Below are 24,610 nucleotides of genomic sequence, written 5' to 3'. Positions count from 1 at the left end.
GAGGACAGGCTAGCCTTGGCGGCGAGGTGGGTGCCAATTGGCGGATCCACACAGCACGAGGCTGAAGTCGCCAAGGGTGGCAACGCGTGGCACGACATGAAGGAGTAGCTCAGGCTCACATTCTTGGATATCTGATGTCTATCTACTAGGGGTATAGTAAATGAGCAGACGGAGAGATCGCTCCTGCACTTTCCCCAGAGCCCTCTCTGCCCAAGCAACCTCCCGCTTGTATTTAGGGTAAGGCAGTAGCGTTTCTAACGCCATCCTCAACGGGGCTGCGACACACTTCGGCCCTTGATCGAACATATCGCCTTGCAGTGCGTATTCCACGGACTGAAGTATATTACGACACGGTGCCGCAAAGTCCGCTCGATGTTCCAATGGTGGGAAGTGGAAAACGTTGCTGACGGCGTTCGTCAAGGGTCTGGTGTCATCATCCACATCCCCTTGTGCGAAGTCCCTGGCGCCCGCAAATTTCATCGGCAATTCAGCCATTACGCCGTACAGGTGCCACAATCCTTGCCACAGTATAGCTTGTACCCCCCAATAAATGATGACAGTGTTGGCGATGGAGAGATTGGGATAATGGAAAGCCACCGGGAAAAGCAGTCCATTCTTCGGGCCGGGGTCGAGGCTTTCATCTCTCGCTAGTTCTGGCCAATATAATGGTCCGTCATGGTTCTTCTCCATGCAGTCGTAAACCGACTGTAACTCAGCATCCAACTTCCAGCACTTCCAAATCATGTCCCTTGCGAGGTGTAATTTGTTTTGAGGATCCATATGCTCGAGCATTTCGCCTTGCCTGAGGAGCTCGGGTGCACAGGTGAGGAAGTCGTAAATCCGATCATAGGGCGTTTTCGGCCTTCTTTGCCAGGGCACCTCTTGCCACAACCGCTCTCCCAGGAAGGAAGGCTGGCATAGATCTAGCGAGTAAAGAATCTGATTTCAATTAGCACCCTCGCCCTTTAGTCTAGGCCGCAGACGTCTTACGCCTTGGACTCTAAAATGTACAAAGATCGAATGCCCCAGCCCATCCATATGTGCCTCGGCTCCACGGAGTTGAATCAGCTTTTGGCAGCCGAGAGTGTGACTAATGTATCCATGTTTCGATCGATTTGGACATTGGCTCATCTCGTACATGCCTAACGCCACACAAGCAGCGAGAGTCTGATCATGGAGCATCAAGTCGGGATCCCATAGCGCTAGTTGGACCTGGTGCAAAGCCTCACGGTAAAGCTTTAGGCTCTCGTGAGTAAGCCCTTCGTCATGATAGACTTCGCCTAGCTTGGCCAGGGACAACGCCATCATCGAAACCTCTAACGCAGGGACAAGATTAGGAAGCTTGGGGATTTGTATTAGCCACACCCTCTGCTGCATGGGTCCCAGCGTGTTCTTTGACAGGTGGTTATCCAGGTAGGCCTCCAAAAGGCGCTGTCGGAGAGCGGGGTTGGCGTTCACTTGTGCTCCCAACCTAATAAGAGATGCGACTGGATCAGAATAAACTCCACTTGGCGATGAGGTGTTTGTCACTCCGATGACATCCACAGGGTTTTGCCGAGTTCCAGGGTGATGTGTTGTCGAATCAAACGTAGGTTCCTTGTGCTTCGCTTGCTTCGAGTCGTCCCCCTTTGGTGGCTGATGAACAATGAAGATGGGGTATTTCCGGTACCCAGTGCATACTCTGTTCGATTTGATGCATTGAGCACAGGAGGGCTTTTCCAAGCCGCACTATCAGCGATTGTAATTAGCCAGGACCTTCTCATCTGTATCGCAAAATGAGAATACCGCAATCTTCCGCTTCCTGCAGGTACCACAGCCACGGGCTCTTGCAATCCCAACCATGGAGTGTTCGCCAAGGGTCAAATGTAGCTTGCAAAAATGCTTTTAGTGGCTTGAAAAGGGGGTGGCAGTGGGAGTTGAGAAGACAGGTTCTTAGGTGGTTGATGTTTAGAGGGACTTGGGAGGAATTGGAGCATTTTGCGAAAACGAAAGTAAAAATGAAGATCCAGGCAGCGTCCATGAGGTGGGAAGTATCTTTTGACCTTGATTCCGCCGCACAAATCAAATGTGATAGAACGGACCTAATTCGTCTTGACATATGGTCTAAGGAGAGGTTGAAGGGGACAGCTGGTCGTCAATTGAGGGGAAACGCCTGGTTAGCCTTACTACCGCTTAAGGTTCCAGCGGCTGTCCACTAAACTAAGAAGAGAAGATTGTGCGAGCCAATTGAAGCTCGAGCTATGGGGACCTCCTTAGAGCAGCGAGGCAGGCAGGAGCAGTTAGCAAGCTAGTATTGCTCCGCAGCTACTATCACGTGATACCGCGAGGCTCTACTTTGGACCATTAGCTTGCCAAGCGTTATCTGCATTCCGCGCTTGACGCGTCGATTTCTCCCGATGGTTGTCACGCCAGTACCGGTACCGAGTACCATGCACGTCTTACTATCCGCGCCGATTACCTTTTGCGGGCATCATGTCACGATCGCAATTAAGACGGACCGTAAGCATTACAGATCTACGCTTTACCCTGAGACGCGTCTTCGGCAAGGCCGCATTCCGACCACTCCAGGAAGAGATCATTACTGCTGTGCTGGCTGGACATGATGTGTTTCTCTGCGCAGCCACATCCTTTGGCAAGTCACTATGCTACCAGTTACCTGCTGTTGTGTCTCTCGGAGTCACTGTCATCATTTCACCCCTCCTAGCGTTGATGGAAAACCAGGTCCAAGCAGCTAAGTCATTGGGTATCGCTGTCCAGCGTATCAATGGCAAGACTGAATGGTCTGAAAAAGTCCGAATCGAGACGGACCTCCTCTGCGGACATCCAGAAACCAAGCTTCTCTACGTCACCCCGGAGCTTTGCGCACAGGACCGGTTTCGAAAGCTCATCTTGAAAGTCCATCGCCAGGGTCAACTTGTGCGAATTGCTGTGGACGAGGCACATTGCATCAGTGAATGGGGACATGATTTTCGTCCGTGTTACAAAGAGCTGGTATGGCTGAAGACGAACCTCACCTGTCCCACCGTACCCATGATGGCGGTGACTGCGACTGCTACAAAACAAGTGCGAGAAGACATTTTCAAATTTCTAAGCCTTGATATTGACAAAACGAAATGCTTCTCCACTTCCACTGCACGGCCAAACATTCATTATGAGATTCAATACTTCTCAGAGTCGAACCCAAAGAATGGACAGGATGACATGTTTCCATACCTTCTAGCAAAATTGGACTTCATGCATCGGAGACGGCTAATAAGGCTCAGATATCAGAAAGAGCAGCACGCGACAGCTACTGTGCCTCCGATCACTGGCATTATCTATGTCCCGCTTCGTGCTACAGCAGACACTCTCGCCTCAGAGCTGACTGCCGCGGGAGTTCGATCATGCGCTTACCACGCCGGTTTAGATATGGAAAAACGGGAGAAAGTACAGAGGACATTTATCAGATATGCCACTTCAAATCCCCATCTACTGCAAGTCGATGACGACCAAAGTATGATGAGCTCTTTCAACATCATCTGTGCCACCACAGCTTTTGGCATGGGTATCGATGTCCCCACTATTCGGTTTGTGATTCACTACGGTCTTCCGAGGGGCATGGAGTCATTCACACAAGAGTCAGGACGTGCCGGACGGGACAACAAAGCAGCATCAAGCATAATAATGTACACTCGAGAAGACAAAGAGCGGTGCGAGTATCGCGCCACATGCGAGGCAGCCAAGGACAAAAGCCGGGCCAAGACTGAATCAAGATTTGAGTCGCTCCGCAGCATAGTCGAATTCTGTGAGAATACGGACTGCTGTCGTCACATACTGGTCTCTCGATATTTCGGAGACAAGAGTGGCTCGGCGGAGTGCCACCTTGCATGCGACGTGTGCAAGGAAGGGCCGGCCAAGTTAAAGAAACGCAAGGAAAAGGGCCTGGCAACGGAAGCAGAAGCGATGGAATTTACACAGAGGGAACCGATTTTAGATTACGAGTCCGAATAACGAGAGCACAGCTAGGAATGAACGACCTTTAGTACCCATGAGATATGATATAGGAGGTGCGAGAAGTCCATGATACGAAAAGCGAAAATGGGGGTTCTGACCTTGTCAATATCGGGTCAGGTGCTGATCACAAGAGACACTTCAGTTTTATAATTCACTGCTCTTGATACCAGAGCGCTGGTCTGTATACATAATTCATAAGGCATGACTTCGTCATGCCTTTCTCAATCCTGAGCCTTCGCCGGGGATTTGACTCTTGAGATTGTAATAACCTCCCCCGAACTCCACTAGCCATGCCTTCTCAACTTTGGAAATATCCTTGATGTAAACCTTCTCCCCCGTCTCCAATAATTCATGAAACACCACATACTCTGCTTTCCGATTGAACAGGAGAGAAGTCGGATGCGCGTGCATGGTGACATTTCCCGACACGGATTTGAACGTCCCATCGGGCTGCATTCTTGCGGCTTGCGAGAAGTAGCCGGTCACTAGGCACTTTAAGGTATTCGTGGCTTTGTCCTTCTGTTGAGTGTTGAGAGATGTGGCTGACTGTGAGTCGTCCACTTTGACGCCCAACCTCTCAAGATATCTCCCCAGCTGATTTCTAATGCTCACAGCTCTTTGCATCGACTTGAAATTTAAATGGTGCTCATGACACCATCTTGCCTCTCGTTTTCCTTTTGTGATAAACGCTTGGTATACATTCAAGAGCGTAAGTTGATCACCTTCGTCGGCAGCGAATTTCCGTCTTGATGAGTCCATTGCCTTTTTCTCCCCACTGTGGTGGAACCAGACATTTCCTTGTAGAGAAGTCATCGCCGCGAGGGTGAGCATCTCGCTCTGACAGTCGAATTGTGGCAGGGAGGAGGTAAGAAGACATTTGGCCATCATGGGCGGGATGGCGCTGAGCTCGGCCATGCGTGTCCCAAGTGGAGCAGTAAGCTTTGCGTAGTCATCCACTGCGCCCAGAGCATAGAGTAGATCGAATGCACGGGCGAGGAGTTGCGAGGGTGGCGGTGAGAGGAAGTCAAAACGCACAATGTTGTCGATACCTAGGGCTTTCAGTTGGAGGACTACGGGTGCGAGATTTGACCGTTGGATCTCTGGGGTGGTTGTTGGGGCGAGTGATGAGTAGGATTGCTGCGTGTAGAGGCGGAAACACTTGCCTGGTCGCGTACGCCCTGCGCGGCCGGCTCGTTGAGTTGCGGAGGCCTTTGATGTGGGAAAGGGTGTCAGAGTTTCGATGTTCGTATTCGGATTAAATGCGCGCAGTTTCACAAACCCACAATCGACGACGTACACAATACCGGAGATGGTGACGGATGCTTCTGCAATATTCGTAGCAACGATGACTTTCCGGGTATTTTCCGCCGCTTCGGAGAAGACGTACATTTGATCTTCTATGCTGAGGCCTGCGTAGAGTGGGAGAGGTTGGAGGGCTTGTGCTTGTTGGGATAGTGTTGATGCTAGGTCCGAGAGCTTTTGCACAGCTCTTTCGATTTCTTCCCTGCCCGTCAAAAATACAAGAATATCTCCAGGTGGCTCTTGCTGGTGGATTGTGAAGGCCGTTTGTACGGCTTTCTCTACGTAGTCGTCCGCAGGTTGATCTAGGTAGAGAATATCCACGGGATATGTCCGACCTTCAATGCTGACGATTCGGCGTTGTTGCTCATTTTCAGGAGCATCATGGTCCCTAAAGAAATCTGCGAACCGTTCTGCCTCAAGAGTTGCGCTGCTGACGATGATCCTCAATTCAGGTCGTCGCTTCTTCACCTTCTTCAGCAGACCGAGCAGGATATCGGAGCTGAGTGACCGTTCATGAGCTTCATCAATCATGATGACGGAATACCTCGTAAACAATGGATCAACCAGGGCTTCTCGCAAGAGCATGCCGTCGGTGAGAAATTTGATTCTGGTCTTGGCCGATGTGACATCTTCGAAGCGAATTGAGTAACCGACTTGTTCACCCACTTGGCATCTCATCTCTTCGGCAACTCGAGTGGCCACAGTAGTGACAGCGACCCTTCTGGGCTACAGACACAGAGTCAGCATGATCTGGGCGGTCCGAAGAAGTCGACTGACCGACCTGAGTGACTGCTATACATTTTCCGTTGGCGCACCATCCCGCCTGTTCCAGATACTGAGGGAGCTGAGTTGTTTTTCCGCTGCCCGTCTGGCCCACTAGCACTGTGATCTGATGTGTTTCAATGGTGTAGAGTAGACTCCCCTTGTGCCTGGAAATGGGCAGGAGAGCCGGAGGGGTGTATAATGCCGGGATGAAGGACAAATCAAAGTCTGACATTGTGTGAAGAAGGTTGAGAAGTCATGCCCGATTATGGCTCCCCGACCAACCATCTCTGCGCGAACTCAGCAGCTGTGGATTGGGATTGGGATGGATGGACGACAGAAAACATGCAGGTGGCCGTTGTCAAGAATTGATGTTCGCACCGCCACAGACGCGTACTGGGTACCCAGTACATATGTAGTTGTTATGCACAAAGACTGGAGGAGGCGCCACAATCAACGTCATTGCAGCCACCGCCAAGGACAAGAGGCCCGCACCTGCACCAGCACCAGCACCAGCAACAAGTCAGGCAGGATCAATTCCGACCCCACGCCATCTGGCTCTCGGAAACATGCGTCGTCTCAACTCTTGATTTATTCAGCTGCCTTGAGATGCTAAGACACTCGTACCTTCACTCTCTACTCCATTGAAAAGCCATTCACAGTTGCAAGTGAGAAGACCAACCCCAACTCTCAACATGGCAAGCAACAATCCCGTAAGAGATATTCCCGCTGTTACTCTGTATGCAATACTCCTCCTAACACTGCGCAGCCCTCACCTGTGTCACCACTAAAACCGTCCGATGGACCCCCAGAATCTCCAACTACCGCTCGCCCCTTGGATTTCGACAGCGACCAGGAGACCGGCACCATCGAGGCGACTACAACATCCAAGGCAGAGTTATCGTCGCTGCCTAAACCTCCTCCCAAAGACGAAGTTGCTCCACCCGCCAAACCTCCACGACCTATGTCTCCGCGAGAACAGGCCGAGCTCACGTTGAAAGAAGCCTTCCCTACGATTGACTCTAACGTCATTCGCGCAGTCCTCACCGCAAGCAGAGGAGAGATTGAACCTGCATTTAATGCCCTGCTTGGGATGACAGACCCCGAATCCCAACGAGAACCAGAGCCCTTGCCTCCAGCCAAACCTCCTCGTCCTGTCCAGCAGCAATCTCCGACGTCTACAAAGCTCAGCCAACTAGAAGCAGATGAGCTCTACGCCAGACAGTTGGCTCAGGAATACAACCCCGGTGTCGGTGCCGAAAGAGAGCAACCAAGGCGTCGCGATTCTAAGGGAAGATACAACGAAGGTCTACCCGGATCGAGGCCAGGTCGCCCAGGGGCAAGCCCGAACCCTGATGATGTGCCATGGCGGAGCTTTATTGATGGTAAAGCACCCTTTCAGTCGCAATGCGGACACATACTAACATATGGTGCAATAGATGATCTTCCCGAAATCCGTGACAATATCCGGAAAGGCTTCATGGAAACGCAGAAGACTGTGAACAACTGGATCAGCGCATTCAAGAAGAAGATAGATGGTGATGACGATGATGCCGAGTTCGCACAAGGCCAACCTCCTCTTCCTGCCCGGCCATCACCACAATCGCCATTCACAGGCCGCCGGAGCGGCGAGATGCGCCGTAGTGCAGACCTCCAACGCTACGATGCCGATATGCAGCCTATCGGCGACGACTTTTCAAAACTAGAACTCCGTGACGGCGAAGCTCCGCCACGCACATCGAGCCGGCCAATGGCTAACCCCAACCTTTTCCGTTCTGCGGGCGTTCAAGGACCAGATCGTCGACCCTCGCCAGGCACGAATCGCAAGGTATCCTTCCAAGATGGCCCACCCGAGGAGATCAGGGACATGTATAGCGCCTCGCCAAAGCCCACCGGGGCGGCGTCGACGACGACAAAATCGAGCAAATGGCAGCCCTTGCAAAGTATCGACCCGAGCCCCGTGACGGAAAACGACCCATTTAGCTTGGGCGATAGCGACGAGGAGAAGGATGCCAAGGTGATCACGTTGAGGGATGACGAGACGGACGTCACGAAAGATGAGGCGAAGAAGGCGAATGATGAAGACGCACAGGTTAAGAAAGCGACGGAGGCAGCAATGAAGGAGACTATAGGGACAGACTCGAAGTGAAAGAAAGCGGATTGCATCGAGATGAGAGAGATAAACCCACGAAAGTCGACAGGGTTGACGGGAAATTTGGACACGCGACGAGGTGCGGAGCAATTTTCACTCTTCCCATGCGAGATCGAAGAGTTACATTCCAACTGCTATGATGAAATGATAGAATGATCCAATCCAATCTTATCTGATCTGACCACAATGCGTCCGACTGATCAGTATATGGGCCTTTGAAAGAGAAGATGCGTCATTATCCAGACCATCTTGCTAGAACATTTACCATACGACCATCCTTTACTCCATGACACATATCGCGCTCTCCGTCTGGGAGCCACTCTGCTCTGCTTTTGTATTCTCAGATCTTGACATCCCCTGCTTTGCCGGTACTGCCCACTGCGTCCATCATCCACTCGATGCGCTCCTGGATCAGGTTGGTGCCCTCCTCCATGAACTCGGTCAGCGGGGTACTGCCGGCCTTCTGGCGGGCGTACTCCTCGTACTTCCACAGCACAATCTGATTCACATTTAGACGGGTCATGCCGGCGGCGACGCACTGTTTGAAGATATCGGCGGTGAACTCGTTGGTGCCGTGCATCACCAGCGTGACCTTGCCGCGCGAGGCCTCACGGATGGACGCCAGCCGCGGGAAATCCAGCTTGATGTTCTCGACGCCGTTGTACGGCCCGTGCACGTTGCCGATGGCCGGGGCCAGGAAGTCGATCCCCGTGTTGATGAACTGCAGTGCCTCTTCCGGCGTGGTGAGGATGCCCTCGAGGTCGCCCGTATCCTGCACGCCTGCTTCGCCACCATTGATCCGCCCCGGCTCGGCCTCGGTGGCGATGCCCAGGTCGTGGCAGTATTTGACCAGCTCGGTGGTGCGGGCGAGGTTCTCCTCCTTCTCGTAGTGCGACATGTCCACCATGATGCTGTCGAACTTGCCCGTGTGCGCGGCCCGCTTGATGGCCTCCTCGCTCTGCGCGTGGTCCAGGTGCAGCGACATGGGCACTTTGGCGCTCCGACACACGTCCGCTGCCAGATTCACCATGTTGTCATACGCATACTCTTGCGCCCAGGGAAACAGGAGGATCTGGCAGGGCGAGTTCTTGGCCTCGGCGGCCTTGCGGCAGGCAATGATGGCCTCGAAGTTGTAGCAGACCACGCCGGGCACGCCGTACCCGCCGGCTTCGGCGGCCTTGAGGATGCGCACCGAGATGTTTTGGGAGAGGTCCGGCATCTTGTATGCGTTGTGCGAAGAGGAGGGAGAATTCAGGATCTGAATCGAGCGAGGGAAAAGATATACAGGTCGAAGGGGAGTGCGAATCGACTTGCTCGCGTGCGGTTGTCTCTCAGCGCAGCGTGTCCAACGTAAATAATCCTGCTCTCCGGGCGCTTTTCAGAATTGTAGGCAAGTTTCTTCTCTGTCTCTCTTAGAGGATAGATCACTTCCAACAAAAGATAACTTATGCTGCAGCTGATGCTGTAATAAGAAGCAATTGCCGAAAAAGCTCCCACCCTAGATATGTAGGTCCTTTTGGAGGGATGCTCGATCAGTCAATCAGTCAATCAATCAATACCCGGTCGGTTCTTGGGTCCCCAAAGTCCCCGTTTTATTGAGGCGGTCGGCAACATGCCGTATGAGAGAGAAAAGACTCTCGCCGTCCACCCACATTTCCCAGTGGTGCCAGTGTTTGAACAATGATGGAAGAATGATGTCGCCGGCCTTTTCTCCGCATGAGGGGCAACAAATTCATCTTCCACGGGAATAAATAGTATTATCGGCGAGGGGCGTCAGGGGTCTTCAGGGACTCCTTCGAGAAGCCCGACCAACGAAATCAAGCACGCCTTTGGTCATTGTTTTCTTTTCCCTCTTGTATATTGATTTCCACATTCATCCTTTATTCCCATGGCATCTAATATATCCCACAATTAGAGAGGATCCGAAGGGTCTACCCCCCGAAGGATAATTCTATCCCCCTCTGGAAAACGCTCAGATCCTTGTGTTCAGTTGCCTGATCGGCCAAGATCGGCTTCGACACCGACGGCGATAGGTCCACAATGGATCGATTCCTGTGGTGGCAATCCGGTCGGTCGACTGCACACCTTGTCCCTAGTAACGAGACGAGGCAGGGACAGAGACCGATGGTAATTCACGTGTCACAGCGTGCGTAGGTGAAGACGGCGTGGGAAAAGAGTTGGAACTCTCGCGTGCGAGGTATGTAGGTCAATGGCAAGATTCAGAACGGACCAAAGGAAGATCAAATAGATGGTGTTGATAGGAAAGAGGTTTGAAATGACGGCTGCTTTTAACACAACATGTCCCTATGTCCAGCTAACTACTCCTTTGCAAGCCTGGTCTCTCCGCTTGCACAGTCCTTTGTTCCCTTACCCCTTTGCTGCCCGTCGAGCCTTCCTATCCCAGCTGTTCTTGCTCCTTCATATACTCAACATACTCCCGCACCGACTGTTCGAAACTATCCGGCTTTTTCATTCCCAACTTGTATGCTAACGAATTGTCATACTTGACTGCCCATGTATACAGAATCTTCGCAATGGGCTCATCATGTTCCTCTTTGACGTACTTGAGTTTATCCTCGCCTCCGACCTTGGCCAGTGCGTCGAGCATGTCTTGGATCGTGACCACATGTCCCGGGGCATTGACGACGCGCTTGTGGCTCGGCAACGCGTCCGAAGGAAGCGTGAGAGTGTAGACAAGATTGTGGATCAATGTCTTTGGTGAGCACACGTGGCTAGGGAACGCTCTATCCTTGACAGGCAAAACACACTCTTTACCCGCCAAGGGCTCGCGGATGATTCCTGAGATAAATGCCGACGCGGCTGGCGCTGGCTTTCCTGGCCGAACCGTAATAGTGGGAAATCGGATGATGAATGCATCGATGTAACCCCGCCGGGTCATGTCGTTGATCAGGATCTCGCACATGAACTTGGCGGCGCCATAGGAGCCTTCAGGTGTGGGGAGGACGTCTTCCGTTATCACGTCGGGTAGAGGCCGACCATAAACGGCGCCGCTGGAAGAGTAGATGACTCTTAGCCCTGGGCGAACTTTTCGGATTGTTTCGAGGAGCAATCTCGTCGATTCCAAGTTGACGCTCATGCCCAAATCGAAGTTTGCTTCGGAGCCGGCCGACATGATTCCATGGAAGATATAAGCCGCGTCCAGATCTGGTGTGACCACACTGCGGTCTTTCAGCAGGTCCGCCTTGATGCATGTTGCGTTTTGCGGATTCTTGGCCCCCTTGGGGACCGGCACGTCGACGATGTCTGTGAGGACAACTTTGTGCTCTGGGTTGGAGAGCAGTTCACGGGCGAGGAATTGTCCTAGGAAGCCACCTGCTCCTGTGATAAGGATCTTCATCTTGAATCGAAGAACAGCGTGTTGTCGAACAATCCGTAGCGTGCCTTCGCTTCTGTTGTGTCCCGGTTGATCTGACCCCCGATGGTGGTATGGTGCAGCGACAGATGCTTCGTTTTACTGGTCCTCGATTCAGGTTGAGCCTTGTACAGGTTAGAATTGGCCTGAGTCGTCGTCCACTCACAGATATATTGTATTTCAAGAAGTGCGGCGTTTAAAAGGAAAACAATATCCCAAGAATGCAGTGCACGGGGTTCCTGCCGCCAACAAGGGCGCTGTATTATAGCCTGCAGTTTGCTGAAGGTTCCTCCATGTTTTGGAGAAAAGTGGTCGGGACGCCGGTATATTGCGCCGGTGGCTGAACGATGGTGATGGTAAGGGGCCCACAACCAGCAGGGAGCAAATGAGAAAAATCAGTTCCATGAAGCTTCGGGTCATCTCTAGGCGAGCAGTGCTGGAGGTTATGTGTAAGGCAATACCCCCGATGGGAGAATCCTCTCTAGGAGAAAAGATCGGCAAGAGTCTTCGATGCTAAACATTCGTCTCAAAGAAATACATTCCTTGGCCTTGTTCACATAACTATTTGCATACTTCACAAAGGTATATATATTTGTCATTTGACTTGCACTTTGGCACAACAAGGGAAACCCAACCCTTTTCGATCTGCATTTGACTTGGTGTACACTTCCTCCTTCTCTTATCGGCTCCGGACTACAGCTAGGCCGAATTAAGCCTCATGCTACCCGTTGCTCTTGCTGTCCCAGGCTAAGTTTCCAATCCATTGCCCTCTTTTTGCTCTCCAATCATCAACCGGCTTACAATTTGGCCGCAGGCTGTGACGATCCCACCGTAGTGATCTCGTTGTATAGAAGACTGCGAACAAGAATGTCAGTTATGGGAAATACAACTGGGAAGGAAAACATCAAGCATACCTCGTCAAGAAATCGGCATAGTCTTCGCCCGTCACTTGAGTCTCGAAATATCGAGCGGCGACCTGATACTTGTTACCCTTGGGCGCCTTTGACGCCAATTCCTCCGCCTGCTCCCTCAACAACTTGAGTGCGTAAGCCTTGTCGACAGTGCGGCCCTCGGCAGTCTTGACACCGTGCTTGACCCACTGCCACAGTTGCGAACGTGAGACTTCAGCCGTAGCAGCGTCTTCCATAAGGTAGTTGATGGGCACACAGCCAACGCCGCGAAGCCAACCTTCCATGTATCCGAGACCAATGTTGAGGTTCTTTCTGATGCCATCCTCGGTCACGGTTCCCGGCATGTTCATGTTCAACAGGTCGTTCTTTGTGACATAGACGTCTTCGCGGCGCTTGTAGAGCTGGTTGGGGGTGGGCATGTACTTGTTGAACACATCGGAGGCAATGGATGCCAGGGCAGGGTGAGCAACCCAGGTGCCATCGTGACCAGCCCGGACTTCACGGAGTTTGTCTTGTCGGACATTCTCCATAGCCTTGTCATTAGCCTCGGGATTGTCCTTGATGGGGATCTGAGCGGCCATGCCACCCATGGCGTGCACGCCACGGCGATGGCAGGTCTTGATGAGCAGACGGACATAGGCGTCCATGAAGGGCACGGTCATGGTGACAGCGGATCGGTCAGGGAGGACGAAGTTAGGGTTCTGACGGAATTTCTTTATGACGGAGAAGATGTAGTCCCAGCGGCCGCAGTTCAGACCAGCCGAGTGGTCGCGGAGCTCGTAGATGATCTCATCCATTTCAAAGGCGGCGGTAATTGTCTCGATGAGAACTGTGCCCCGGATTGTGCCTCGCCGCATGCCGATGTAGTCCTGAGCCAGGTTGAAGACATCGTTCCAGAGTCTCGCTTCGAGATGAGACTCCATTTTAGGGAGGTAGTAGTATGGGCCAGTGCCTCGCTTGACCAGTTCGAAGGCATTGTGGAAGAAGTACAGGCCAAAGTCGAACAGCGAGCCAGAGATAGGCTCGCCGTCGACAGTGAAATGCTTCTCGTCCAAATGCCAGCCCCTTGGTCTCGCGATCAGCGTAACCGACCGGTCTGTACGGAGCTTATACTCTTTCTCCCCTTGTTTGAAATCAATCTGCCTGCGGATTGCATCGTAGAGGTTCACCTGGCCGGAAACCTGGTTATCCCAGGTGGGAGCTTGGGCGTCTGATGCAGGCAAAGCCACTCAGCAGCTGCGACTTTCTGTAGGGTTCTTGAAATCTCTTACCTTCAAAGTCGGCCATATAAGTCCACACATTGCTGTTCAGAGCATTGACGACCATTTTCCGATCCGTTGGTCCGGTGATCTCGACCCGGCGGTCGATGAGACCGGGAGCAGGAGGAGCACCTTTCCAGGCGTCATTGTCGCGAATGTGCTTGGTTTCTGGGAGGAAATCAGGGAGGTTGCCCTTGTCGAGCTCCTGTTGTCGAATCACTCGTCTTTGGAGCAGAGCTTTGCGGGTGCCATTGAAGGTTCGGTGGAGGAGGGCGAGGAAAGCCGTGGCCTCGGGGGTAAGGATCTTGCGATACGAGTCCTTGACGGGGCCATTGATGGCAACTCCCTCATTAATGCTTTCGATACTGGCCATTTTGGCTGGTGTGTAGGATCTAGAGAGGAGAATGAAAGCAAGAAGGGGAATTGAGGTGATGAGTGGCGAGCACCGAGGCAAGGGGAGCTGAGGAGGTTGATATAATAGTATACGTCAGAGCAGCACAATGCCCGAAACCGTTAGAGGCCAGTCGTCGACGACTTGTCCGGGAGGAGATGTGCCCGTTGTGAGGTCCCTCGCCATGCTGCCCAATCATGGAAGTTCCAGTGGGTTCCGACGAGGCCAGAGGAGCCCACAAAGCCCATCAGAGCCGGGGCATGTGGATGAGATCAGCCACTGGTTACAAACAATCAGTCGACGACAAAAGTATCGCCTGTGTGGGGTAATAACGGCGTCACCCTTCTGGCCTTTTCTTCCCTTTGCCCCGGCTGTCTCTGTCGCCCTCACAGCCGAAAGATCCTTTGCAATTTTCCAAGAACTTTAAACATCATGTTATTGATGGTGACAGGATGTCCGCTACACAGTCCCCAGCTCTTCTCACTCTCTCAGGATCAGAGCAGACAAGCACGAGCATGTGATCCGGCGAACCACGGCCGCCACCTTCATCCCACTAGAGCCTCAGAAGTGCCGAGGTTCGTCTGGGTGCCTAGTGCCTGGTGTTTTGTCCCGCAGTTCTAACAAGTGGCGCGGAATCATCCGTGGCCCTGAGCGAAGCCCCGATCTATTCCGAATCGCGAAGAGATTCGCGAGCTCCACTAGTCTCTCTGCACCCTCTTCTTCGGTCGTCTCTCCATCATACTCAGGTGTATTGCCATACCCCAATGTCGGCAGTATTGAGAGCCAAAGGATCGAATCCAAGGCACTGTGACGCATTCCCTCTAGGGGCCGTCATATTTTTCTGCAACCGCCTATTAGTTTGCACCAAGGCTAACGGCTAATAATGCTAGTTCCCCCTGCAAATACGAACTCTGTCCTCAACGAGAACGACTTACCAGGTTTGCGAAGACTTGCCAGGGCCCTCCGTATGTAGGACATGCAATCAAACCCGATGCTCCGAATGCCCTCAAACCCAATCGTCCAATTGTGGCCCCTGGGGCCTTCGAGTAGGTGAAAGGACACTGAACTGATCCTTCTGGCATGAAAGTCGAATGCGCTTGAGTGTAGCCGACCTCGCCGTTAGGGGTCACATATAAATGTTGTCCACCGGGAACAAGAGCGCCCTGCCTTATGTCAGTGAAGCTTTACAATATCGGCTGAGTTCTCCCACCATCGCACAAGGAGAGAGCACAGTCTGGTTTCCAGCTGGACAATCTCCAGTCTCTTCGACGTCAGTTGGACAGTATGACACGGTGTCTCCTCCAAGGTAGAAACGATAGCCGGCAGCGTTCATAGGCAGGAGGTGGATTGGCGAGCCAACTCGCGAAGCCATGACGGTGAGCCACGAGGTTGGAGAGGTCTGTGGGCCAACGGTGGAAGAACTTGAGACCGGAGTGGTTGAACGGGATGCGGTGACGGTTGCGGTCAGAGTGCTGGACAAAGTGATGACGGTGTCGCTCGCGGTAGTACTAGTGTCCGTCTCAACACAGGGCGTGGTGCTTGCTTGTGGATGAGGCGAGGCAAAGGTAGCCGCGCGGGCGAGAGAGATGGCTATGAGATGGAGAATGGGCAGCATAATTGACGATTTGGTCACTCCGGAGAGAAACGGATTGACCGAGATGCAACTGAGACGCAACTAGAACTTGGGCAAACTTGCAGAGAAGGGAGGTTGGCTGGGCTGGTGTGATCAAAGGAGAGTCAGGAACGTATGTCAAATATATGGACAGTCGGTTCTCTACTTTTGTGGTGGTCGCCCCTTCCCATTCTACGCCGCTGCCTTGACGGGACCTCGCAGCTTCCCTCGTCAAACCCGGGTGCGACTTTCCAATATCTCTTGAAACAGCGTCCAATGTAGATATCCGTCTCTTCTTTGGTCTTGAACCGACCATTTGGATCTTTCCGTGTGCAAGAGTTACAATCTTGCTCTCAGCCGTCAGCTCTGTCTATTCCAGTCCACGGGCGTCCACAGCTATCTGCTTTGTTCCCAGTTCCATCCGAATCGTACAGGCATACGGACTTGCAACTTTTTACACGCCTCTGCCGGTCCATTGACCATGCGAAGCGCGTCAATTGCCTGAATGGCCAATAATCCGGCGCCATCATCCACATGTCATGCGGCTTCTCTCGATCTGAAATACATAGCTTGGCAGGTCAATAGGTATAGAGCGAACTCAGGATTGGCAATCTGATCCAAATTCAGCTCTCTCGGACAGCTGCCTGGTCTTCCTATGTGGCGAGGCAGTATTAATTGGCCTTCCAGATAATGGCATTGACTCCTTTGAGGCAACCATGAGACAACAAAGATGATAGTAACCGGGTCAGAGATACATGGTCCAGCAAAGGTCCACAGCGTGGCTTCCGAGACAGATGATGGCCACCATGTCAGTGTCACCGCATCATGTTCAAGTAGCAGAGACTGAGCCCGGCACCCAAGTAAATAATGTCGTCATTTACCAAGCCGGCCGGATGAGTTTCACCGCAAGGTTCCAGATCCCATATCAACTGCGTCTCGCCCGAGGACTTCGACCCGTCTTCGGTTGTTTTGCCAATGGATCCATGCCACTCCCTGCAAAAGCGAATCGGCAAGGTCATCTAGCTTTGACATGTTCGTTGCAAGAGCTCGCTCGCCCTTAGAAACCTTGTTCCAACGTGTCACAAAATCGGCTGCCTCCGGCTGAACGTCCCCTCCAATACAGATTGTCGAGCTTTTACCTCCGAGCATATTTCCAACGAGGTCAATTTTGGCCTTCTTCGCATCGCGGCCGACTAGCCTTTTGTCCTTCGAGGCCAGCAGGCCCTGGTGTCCTTCAAGCCAATACCGATTGACGCGGGAAGGCTGCATTGGCTCTACGCCTAGCTGCAGTTTGTGTTCCTCGACCAATGTCCGCAGACTGGCATACAGCATGCCTTCAAAGACTCCGACTCTGAGAGTCCATTCCTGAACCGCCGATTGGCCACCTGAACGGAATCTTTGTCTTTCAATCAAGATATAGTTTGGTTGATAAGTCTGTAACATATATTTGACGAGATTGTATGCGTGCCTGGCGTAGTCAATAGGTTCGAATGATTCTTTGGTGGCTCCAGCCAGTCCGACTGCAGTGTCCTTCGAACGTTCAAGTGCTGAGCTGCTTGTGGCGTTCAAAAACTCTGCCACTGCTATTCTTCGCCATGCCTGCAGCGTTGGCCTGCTGTAGCGTACATGTGTAAGCGGTCGAACGACCTCCTCAACCGCAGCTGTGAGATGTGCAAAAGCCAGATTCCTAATGCCCATGTCGATGCTCAGAAGACTCAAATTTGACAAGTTGGTCCTGTTGTCTCCATCTCTCACAGTGTTGGAGGTTGCGTGATGAATGGCTTCTATACGTGCAAGCTTCGTTCCTGAACATGACGTGCCCAGTGCTGTTGCGAGTCGATGTAGCTTGCTCAGTGTTAGTTCTTCCAACCATGGCTTCGGAGCGGGCATCGCATGATGGATACAGGTGCAAAGGTTTGCGGAGATTTATCCCTTGTGTCTAGTTTGAATTCCGGGAGAACCTTCACCTCTCAAGTTGTGAGAAGACAAAAGAGGAATTAGCCGGGCAGGACGCTCAAACTGGCTCGAGGGGTGGGAACCAAGACGCAGCTCGGCAGGCCCGCTTGCCAGGTCCAACGCGAGCGCGTCGCGTCCAAGTCGCCCCTTTCAATTTCACTCTCGAATGGAATACGAGGCAAATACATCAAGACATCCACCGAACATAGCTCATGTGGTTTTATCCTTGGATCCATCTCCTTACACCACAAGTACTCCACGGTATCTTACGCTCCCCTCGTCTAGCTTCTTCATGGCATCTGTGACGCCTTTCTGTGTCATGGGAAACTTCTCGATGACCGGTTTGACCGAGTGTTCCGTAGCGAATCTCATCATTGCCTTCACGGATTGTGGATGAGCGCCCCCGGAACCAATTATCTTATAACCGTATATTACGAGCGGCAAAGCAGGGACTGGAATATTATCCATGCTGATGGTGAGTGGGAAGATTTTCGCAAACGGCGCCAATATGGGTAGATATCTTTGCAGCGTAAGCATTCTTTTCGAATCTCTGGGATGGCCAGTGTTGTACTTACAGTGAGAGATCAGGTAGCACCGAGGTCGTGATTAGCAAGCAGTCGACTGGCTCGATTCCTTCGAATTTTGTGACTCCCTTGGTGGCATAGAACTCTTTTGCTCCAAACTGGAACGCTTCTTCCTTCTTGAACTCAGTTCCAGAGAAGACAACAGCCTCCCTACCCATTTTCGACGCAAATTGAATAGCCAGGTGTCCGAGCCCACCAACACCTATGATTCCAATGCGATCACCTGCTTTGAATCCATGCTTATATAGGGGCCCCCAGACGGCTGACCAGCACATTCCTTAGTATAGCGTTCGCACAGAGATGAATGGCTAAAGTCAGCAGGGTTATTATACTTACTAGCACCACCGCACATCAATGGCCCGGCTGACTCGGAGGAAATCTCGTCCGGAATCTTGAAGAGCGTGCTGACATCCCAAGCAACACCTGTCCCAAAGCAACCTTGGTCCAAGTTGGCGGTCCCAAATTGTTCGTTGTTCAGACACTTAAAATGCCTTCCTGGAGTTGAAATTAAATTCCGAGTTTCGGCTTAGCTGAAGACGACTAGTACTGGGAGGTTTCATTGCGAAGCTCACAGGCGACTGGCCGCTCGTTAGATGATGGGTCACTCATCAGTCAAGCAAAATTTACAATAGCCACACGTTCTTTGAAGCCATCCCATCCCAACACGATCACCGACCCTCAGATCTGATAGCTTCTCAACCAGACTTCCAATCTCCCTGATAACACCAACACCTTCATGACCCAATCCCTGATCAACATGTCGGTAATGAGAATCAGTACCACAGACACCACAGTGCGACAGCGCGACCAGAGCTTGTGTCGGGCCTACATCACGGTGATCCTTGGCCTCGACGATCCCCCCAGACTTAGACCCCTTGAAGACTGTGAAGTCAATACCCATGGTTAATTGTTTCGAAAGAGGGCGCTTTCTCTCTGTCTTAAGGATGATTTGAGAGAATGATCAGGATTTTTGCACTGCGTGGACTCCGTGAGACATCAACCCACCTGCCCTCTTTATACCATCCTTGGATCCCAAAGGCCCAAGCTTGCGGTCTTGCATTGTCTGTCTGGATGGTTCCAAGACAATACAGTTGAATAATCAGATCTTTGCTAATCAAGCTGCATTTGCTCCCTTTGTCAAGAATAGCAAAATGTCCAACCAGAACGATGCTATGGAAGGTGCTGTAGCGCAGCCGGCATTGGACCGACCAAACAATCATTGCATCCAGAAAAGGATTTCGGTGGAATATTCCACTATTACGCATCCTGTGCCTGCGTCTTCCCAGGCATCACACTCCTCGTGGACGCCGCTAGCAAACCATCCCAATCATTGTCGAGTCTTTGCAGTGGCCATTGCAAATTCCCCGATCTGGAAAGAGGCAATTGATACGAATCTATTGGTCCATCGTAGCCCAGGAGAATGTGGCTTGCAGCGAAATGAGATATCTGACTAAGGTCTCAAAGGGGGGGGGTCACCTCGCTCTAGATGCACCAGAGCCATCAGCCAACTGAGACAACTCGTCTATCCGGATAGACCAAGCACTAAGGACGGCAAGTCAGATCAACAAAAAATCAACTACTGTGATCCCCAACCCATACTGGCCACGGTTTTAGGTGGTCTATTATCAAGAGTACTCGCCCGTTGTCCATACATGGTCTTCCTTGTGTACAACATTTGAAAGCAGAAGGTTACCAAGCAGAGATTTAGGTCTATCGGAAAGGTCCAAATAGGATTCCACTAAAATCCATTCCGGTGCAAAAGCAGCCATCCGACACAATGGTTGTGCTCCCTCTGCACTGAACAGCTCAGTTGCAATGTACGTTGACGGAAGTCGATTCTAATCAACCGCTAATCAGTAGCACCATGCCACCTTATCCGAGAGTGTCGAACCACTTGGGATAAAATCCCAGGCGTGGCAGTCAAGGTCAATCTCTCCCTTGAAGCCGTCGCAGCTCCTGCAGAGGAGGGATGTCTTCCAGCATTCCTGGTCGCAACTGATCCCACAAAATTCCACACGTTGGCTTCTCCAATATGGCTCCCGGATTTGCAATCTCAATGGTCGTGGTTGGTGTGACAATGTAGTCGCACACCGTGTCGAAGATTTCGGGTTTCAGCTCCTCCTCCAACACCTGGCAGTCATGCACGAGGGCAACGCAAGGAACAGAAAAGCTGACGGCCTTGATGGTGGTCAAGATCCCCCATTCGAGGTCAAAAAATCCATGTCCTTTCCCGAATCGGATACCCCGATGATTGATGGCTCCGGTACCTGTCACCATCAAGTCCACTCGAAGATCAAGCTGCTGGATTTCTGCCAGACTCAAGTGCCTTCCTAGACCAGGTCTTTCCATGGCATCCAAGAGACAAGCAAGTTTCCTCGCTTCTGGCGTTACAATGACTGCCGGATCTAGCAGCCAAAATCCGCGTCTGATGGCGTAGGTCGTCACCAATACCTTTTTGCCATCTTCTAGTGCTCGCAGGCGAAGTCCTTCCAAACAATTGTCCGGAGTGATGAAGACAACCCGGGCATCAGCATAACAGCGCAATGATACCAACCCCTTAGTTGCGGAGTCGGAGCCCTGGAAATCTGCTATGAAGCTTGAGAAATCATAGTGAAAGCGCGAGTCGGGAATGGCGACCTCTCGCAATCGTGGCCAGACCAGCTGTCGAATCTGGTCCTTTTCTTCGGATGCCATGCTTGCTATTTAACAATCCGGTCGGGTACCTCTCCGTTTCGATGTCTTTGAGCGAGCCGGCTTTGGAATGGGACTTAGTCAAGGTCGACTGACTCAAGGCCGATCAAGTCTGCGAAAAGCTCCTCCGCACGCACTTGTCCACTGTGCGGGGTTCAAAATTGGGCAATTTACTTCGACTGCAATGAATACTGCAATTCTCATCTTCTGCGATATCTTCAAAACGCCAAACCTCGGTCTATGCCGAAGGGCTCAGGGCTACGCCGTGCCCCTGTCGAAATGGTGACTGGCTGGCTGGAAGACCTCATGGAGGTTAATGTCTTTTTCAGAAGCACCCGGCCCGCTACGCTCCCTAGCCTTGTCCATCATCTACACAAAATTGGCGAGGCTCCGAGTGCCGCTATGCATACTGTTATCGAGAAGCTATTGAACATTTCGCATTCGGTGGCTCCACTGTCAAAAAGCCCTGACACCATCCCCGCCGACAAGCAGGGAAGCAAGGATGTTTCTCCAACCTGGAACAATGTCTGATGCCCAATCACATCGACATCCTGACTATCCAGATGTTATTGAAGGCGGATAACCCTCGGGTTCTTCAACAGATCGGCCAAATTCCATCGACTTTGCGGAGAGAGCCTCCATCATTGTGGGCCTTGTTGACTCTGGTGGATTGAGACAGCTCAGACTTGAAGTATAATAATACTCCAAAGATTGGCAATCTGGACCACCCTTTGCATTTGGGTACGATCAAAGACTGCCGCCAACTTCTGTTAGACAAGCCCTGCATCTTCTGACGGAATCTGCTTCTTCGTGCATGCTTTTGCACCCGCAAAGATGGGAGTCCTTATCAACCTCCGAGGCCGAAGCCTCTACTGGCTGATGAAGTTCATATGCGGAACTTCCTTCATGATGTATGGGTACGATGCTGGTGTGCTCGGTGGTGTGGTTTTGCACAAGCCCTTCCTGGATGCAATTGGCAATCCCACGGGAGAATGGGTCATACCGTGGATTTCCAGATCTTACTCCTTGTCGGCGTGTATCACCTGCCTGATCGTGGCCACCTTTGCCTTCAAGATTGGCCGGAGGGGGACCATTCTTTTGGGAAATGCCGCCGCCATCGTCGGTTCCATCATTCAAGCCACCGCCAACTCTGTGGCACAACTAACCGTTGGTCGAATCATAACGGGCTTTGCCATCGGCTGCATTTCCAGTGCTGTGCCCACCTACCTTGCGGAGACTGGAGTTGAGATAGGAGACCGTGGCCCTGCGAATGCGTTCAACGCCATAAGTGAGTCCCGCCTCTGTCGAGAGAAACTTCCTAGATCTCGAAGCCATCGAGATCATTTGCAGACGTCGACCACGCAATCTATGCCAACAACGTTCCGCAGTGCTGATTAGCGGCGTCCCGATTGCGTACTGGATTGACTACGGTTGTATCAAGTCCAACGGCCAATGGAGCTGGAGAGTCCCCATTACCTTTCAATGTATCTTCGCGCTTACTGCGGGAGTGTGCATGCTCTTCCTCCCCGACACACCCCGATACTACTATGCAAAGAACCGTCACGCGGAGGGCGACGACGCATTGGAACGGCTGAATGATGCCCCCGTCGATTCAGAACAAGTCCAGACGATCAAGCGGGAGATCCTAATCGCCATCGAAGCAGAAGAGGAGGCAAAGTCAAGTTTACATTGGAAGGCATTTACGACCAGCGGCATCATCGACCGCACACCCATGAAAATCATCCGACGGCTGTGTATCTGCTTTTGGCTCCCAATGATTAGGGAATGGATGGGCTCTTCATTGCTTGCCTATTGGAGTACTGTGCCATTCTCATAAGTAACGTGTTTCCAAGCTAACTGGGGGGAAATAAACAGGCTCTGTGATCCTCAGCCGGGTTGGCGCCCGCCCCTCCCTCGTTAGCTTGCTTGCGGGCATCCTCAACATCTGCTTTGCACTCGGCTGTGTCCCACTCTACTTTACTATCGAAAGAGTCGGACGTCGCTCGGTTCTTCTCTACGGGGCTTGTGTTATGTCGGTCCTGATGCTTATTTTCACCGTCCTCCAAGCTGTTTCCCCCACACAATCAGTTCAATGGGCAGGGATCGGCATCATCTTCGCCTTTCTCTTCGTGTTCGGCTATGCCTGGCAGGGCTGCGTGTGGTTGTACTGCTCCGAGATCGCGCCGCTCGAGTACTGACACATTGGCGGCGCGTTCACGGGGTTCGGCGAGTGGCTCATGACATTCATCACTGTTTTCGCCGGCCCCATCGGCCTGACCAATGTGGGCTGGAAATTCTGGCCGTGGGTGCTCAGCGGCAACATCATGGCCGTGGCATTTGTCTTCTTTCTGTGTCCCGAGACGGGCGGCAAGACGCTTGAGCAGGTCGACTTCTTATTCTCCAAGAGCGAGTTCGTTGCGGGCATGAAGAAGGCCGAAGCCGCGCACGACCTGGATGAAGAGGAGGGAAATGGGAATGAGCGCTGGATCGAGCTGCAGGGTAAAGCTGCAGAGCAGCGCGTCGAGGTCAAGGGTTAGGAAGATAAGAAAAGGGGCGAGACTGAACCCAGCCTATGTCTCTTTCCCTAGCGCCAAGGCAGTCATATAGTCTTTGACCACAGAGTCTCATTGACATCGAACCAATCCCTTTTGCTTCAAGGGACAGAGGCTCGTCAGCTATTGCAGAGCGTAGGGCCCAGCAAGTAAAACGTCTACATTGCGCCTGGAACAGCTCAAGTATAAGTGGTTAGAGGTACAAGTATACCATGTTGGTGGCAGTGGTCTCACCTCTATTTAGATGTGCGTCAACCAGCTGCAGATGTGTATTGGCAACGCCCATTTCCTCTCTATCAGCCTATATGAATTGAAATTGACTACACGATGGAACCTCCAGGTTACCCAAAAGGCCCAGATATGCTTAAGATTAGGCGTGGTGACTAACTCGCTAACATTCTTATCCTAAGTATACCTGATATTGCAGAACTCTCGCGAATGACTCTCGAATTGAAGCATAGTCCGCTGTCCAAGCGAGATATATTCAGCGTTAGCTTGCTTGACCTGCGAAGCAAAAGATATCCGATGAAAGACGTCTAGGATCTAAGGCTCGGTGGATGAGACTGTGAACCTGTCGTCCGTCGTAGAGTCGCATTTCGACGAAAGGAAAGGAAGAAATTGCCAATCATTCTTCCGGGAAAGAATGCCTGGACACTTCCTTCGTCGAGGCACCTGCTCCTTCAAGTTATATTCCGCGTACGTCAATCCCATATCCCCGCCTGGAGTGGCCTCGATAAAGTGCTTCGTACAGTCGTGCTTTACGACTTATTTTTTGACCACGTTGCCAAGTTCCTTGTTCTCTTTCTTGACTGAAATATTGACGGTGTGACAGTAGATTCCAGGTACTGTTTTACAATCCAGTACGTTCCTCCTCTTCAATGCTACCGAGCTTTGGCGATCCAGAAAGCTTGTTGGATAAGATAGGAAGGACGGGGTAAGCGATAGAAGTGCCGGGGGTCTTGGTAAAGACTATCAAATGTCTCAATGGGGCTAGAGAAACGAAGTCATGAATTCTGAAAAACAGTCAGTCAAAAGCATGAAGAAGATGGGGAAAGCAAGCAGCGTCCTCCTG

The 24,610-nt window shown here is 51.9% G+C and overlaps 13 protein-coding genes across 13 annotated transcripts; 4 read left to right on the top strand and 9 right to left on the bottom strand.

Annotated features, from left to right (window-relative positions):
* Positions 1-138: 138 nt before the first annotated feature.
* Positions 139-1,842, bottom strand: A1O5_00039 (uncharacterized protein; the record flags this gene model as incomplete). Its single annotated transcript, XM_007740660.1, has 3 exons — positions 139-939; positions 991-1,728; positions 1,786-1,842. The coding sequence occupies 3 exons, from the start codon at positions 1,840-1,842 to the stop codon at positions 139-141; spliced, it is 1,596 nt and encodes a 531-aa protein (XP_007738850.1).
* Positions 1,843-2,472: 630 nt separating this feature from the next.
* Positions 2,473-3,990, top strand: A1O5_00038 (uncharacterized protein; the record flags this gene model as incomplete). The annotated part of the gene is made up of 1 exon (XM_007740659.1): positions 2,473-3,990. One exon carries the CDS (start codon positions 2,473-2,475, stop codon positions 3,988-3,990), a length of 1,518 nt encoding a protein of 505 aa, XP_007738849.1.
* Positions 3,991-4,203: 213 nt separating this feature from the next.
* Positions 4,204-6,292, bottom strand: A1O5_00037 (uncharacterized protein; the record flags this gene model as incomplete). Its single annotated transcript, XM_007740658.1, has 2 exons — positions 4,204-6,021; positions 6,077-6,292. The coding sequence occupies 2 exons, from the start codon at positions 6,290-6,292 to the stop codon at positions 4,204-4,206; spliced, it is 2,034 nt and encodes a 677-aa protein (XP_007738848.1).
* Positions 6,293-6,752: 460 nt separating this feature from the next.
* Positions 6,753-8,206, top strand: A1O5_00036 (uncharacterized protein; the record flags this gene model as incomplete). Its single annotated transcript, XM_007740657.1, has 3 exons — positions 6,753-6,770; positions 6,827-7,442; positions 7,497-8,206. The coding sequence occupies 3 exons, from the start codon at positions 6,753-6,755 to the stop codon at positions 8,204-8,206; spliced, it is 1,344 nt and encodes a 447-aa protein (XP_007738847.1).
* A 343-nt stretch (positions 8,207-8,549) lies between these two features.
* On the bottom strand, positions 8,550-9,428 carry A1O5_00035 (tagatose 1,6-diphosphate aldolase; the record flags this gene model as incomplete). The annotated part of the gene is made up of 1 exon (XM_007740656.1): positions 8,550-9,428. The coding sequence occupies one exon, from the start codon at positions 9,426-9,428 to the stop codon at positions 8,550-8,552; it is 879 nt and encodes a 292-aa protein (XP_007738846.1).
* A 1,176-nt stretch (positions 9,429-10,604) lies between these two features.
* On the bottom strand, positions 10,605-11,567 carry A1O5_00034 (alcohol dehydrogenase; the record flags this gene model as incomplete). Its single annotated transcript, XM_007740655.1, has 1 exon — positions 10,605-11,567. The coding sequence occupies one exon, from the start codon at positions 11,565-11,567 to the stop codon at positions 10,605-10,607; it is 963 nt and encodes a 320-aa protein (XP_007738845.1).
* Positions 11,568-12,379: 812 nt separating this feature from the next.
* A1O5_00033 (malate synthase, glyoxysomal) lies at positions 12,380-14,125 on the bottom strand (the record flags this gene model as incomplete). The annotated part of the gene is made up of 3 exons (XM_007740654.1): positions 12,380-12,437; positions 12,497-13,703; positions 13,765-14,125. 3 exons carry the CDS (start codon positions 14,123-14,125, stop codon positions 12,380-12,382), a joined length of 1,626 nt encoding a protein of 541 aa, XP_007738844.1.
* Positions 14,126-14,885: 760 nt separating this feature from the next.
* Positions 14,886-15,758, bottom strand: A1O5_00032 (uncharacterized protein; the record flags this gene model as incomplete). Its single annotated transcript, XM_007740653.1, has 3 exons — positions 14,886-14,984; positions 15,079-15,306; positions 15,354-15,758. 3 exons carry the CDS (start codon positions 15,756-15,758, stop codon positions 14,886-14,888), a joined length of 732 nt encoding a protein of 243 aa, XP_007738843.1.
* An 897-nt stretch (positions 15,759-16,655) lies between these two features.
* A1O5_00031 (uncharacterized protein) lies at positions 16,656-17,645 on the bottom strand (the record flags this gene model as incomplete). Its single annotated transcript, XM_007740652.1, has 1 exon — positions 16,656-17,645. One exon carries the CDS (start codon positions 17,643-17,645, stop codon positions 16,656-16,658), a length of 990 nt encoding a protein of 329 aa, XP_007738842.1.
* A 306-nt stretch (positions 17,646-17,951) lies between these two features.
* A1O5_00030 (uncharacterized protein) lies at positions 17,952-19,196 on the bottom strand (the record flags this gene model as incomplete). Its single annotated transcript, XM_007740651.1, has 4 exons — positions 17,952-18,231; positions 18,287-18,557; positions 18,632-18,790; positions 18,968-19,196. The coding sequence occupies 4 exons, from the start codon at positions 19,194-19,196 to the stop codon at positions 17,952-17,954; spliced, it is 939 nt and encodes a 312-aa protein (XP_007738841.1).
* A 1,025-nt stretch (positions 19,197-20,221) lies between these two features.
* A1O5_00029 (uncharacterized protein) lies at positions 20,222-20,989 on the bottom strand (the record flags this gene model as incomplete). The annotated part of the gene is made up of 1 exon (XM_007740650.1): positions 20,222-20,989. One exon carries the CDS (start codon positions 20,987-20,989, stop codon positions 20,222-20,224), a length of 768 nt encoding a protein of 255 aa, XP_007738840.1.
* Positions 20,990-21,820: 831 nt separating this feature from the next.
* A1O5_00028 (uncharacterized protein) lies at positions 21,821-23,184 on the top strand (the record flags this gene model as incomplete). Its single annotated transcript, XM_007740649.1, has 3 exons — positions 21,821-22,274; positions 22,375-22,803; positions 22,862-23,184. The coding sequence occupies 3 exons, from the start codon at positions 21,821-21,823 to the stop codon at positions 23,182-23,184; spliced, it is 1,206 nt and encodes a 401-aa protein (XP_007738839.1).
* Positions 23,185-23,223: 39 nt separating this feature from the next.
* A1O5_00027 (uncharacterized protein) lies at positions 23,224-23,523 on the top strand (the record flags this gene model as incomplete). The annotated part of the gene is made up of 1 exon (XM_007740648.1): positions 23,224-23,523. One exon carries the CDS (start codon positions 23,224-23,226, stop codon positions 23,521-23,523), a length of 300 nt encoding a protein of 99 aa, XP_007738838.1.
* Positions 23,524-24,610: the final 1,087 nt, after the last annotated feature.

Source organism: Cladophialophora psammophila, assembly GCF_000585535.1.
Source record: "Cladophialophora psammophila CBS 110553 chromosome Unknown aczJe-supercont1.1, whole genome shotgun sequence".
NCBI classification, from domain to species: Eukaryota; Fungi; Ascomycota; class Eurotiomycetes; order Chaetothyriales; family Herpotrichiellaceae; genus Cladophialophora; species Cladophialophora psammophila.
The sequence above is the reverse complement of the archived record's forward strand: the minus strand, read 5'-3'. Positions and strand labels throughout refer to the sequence as shown.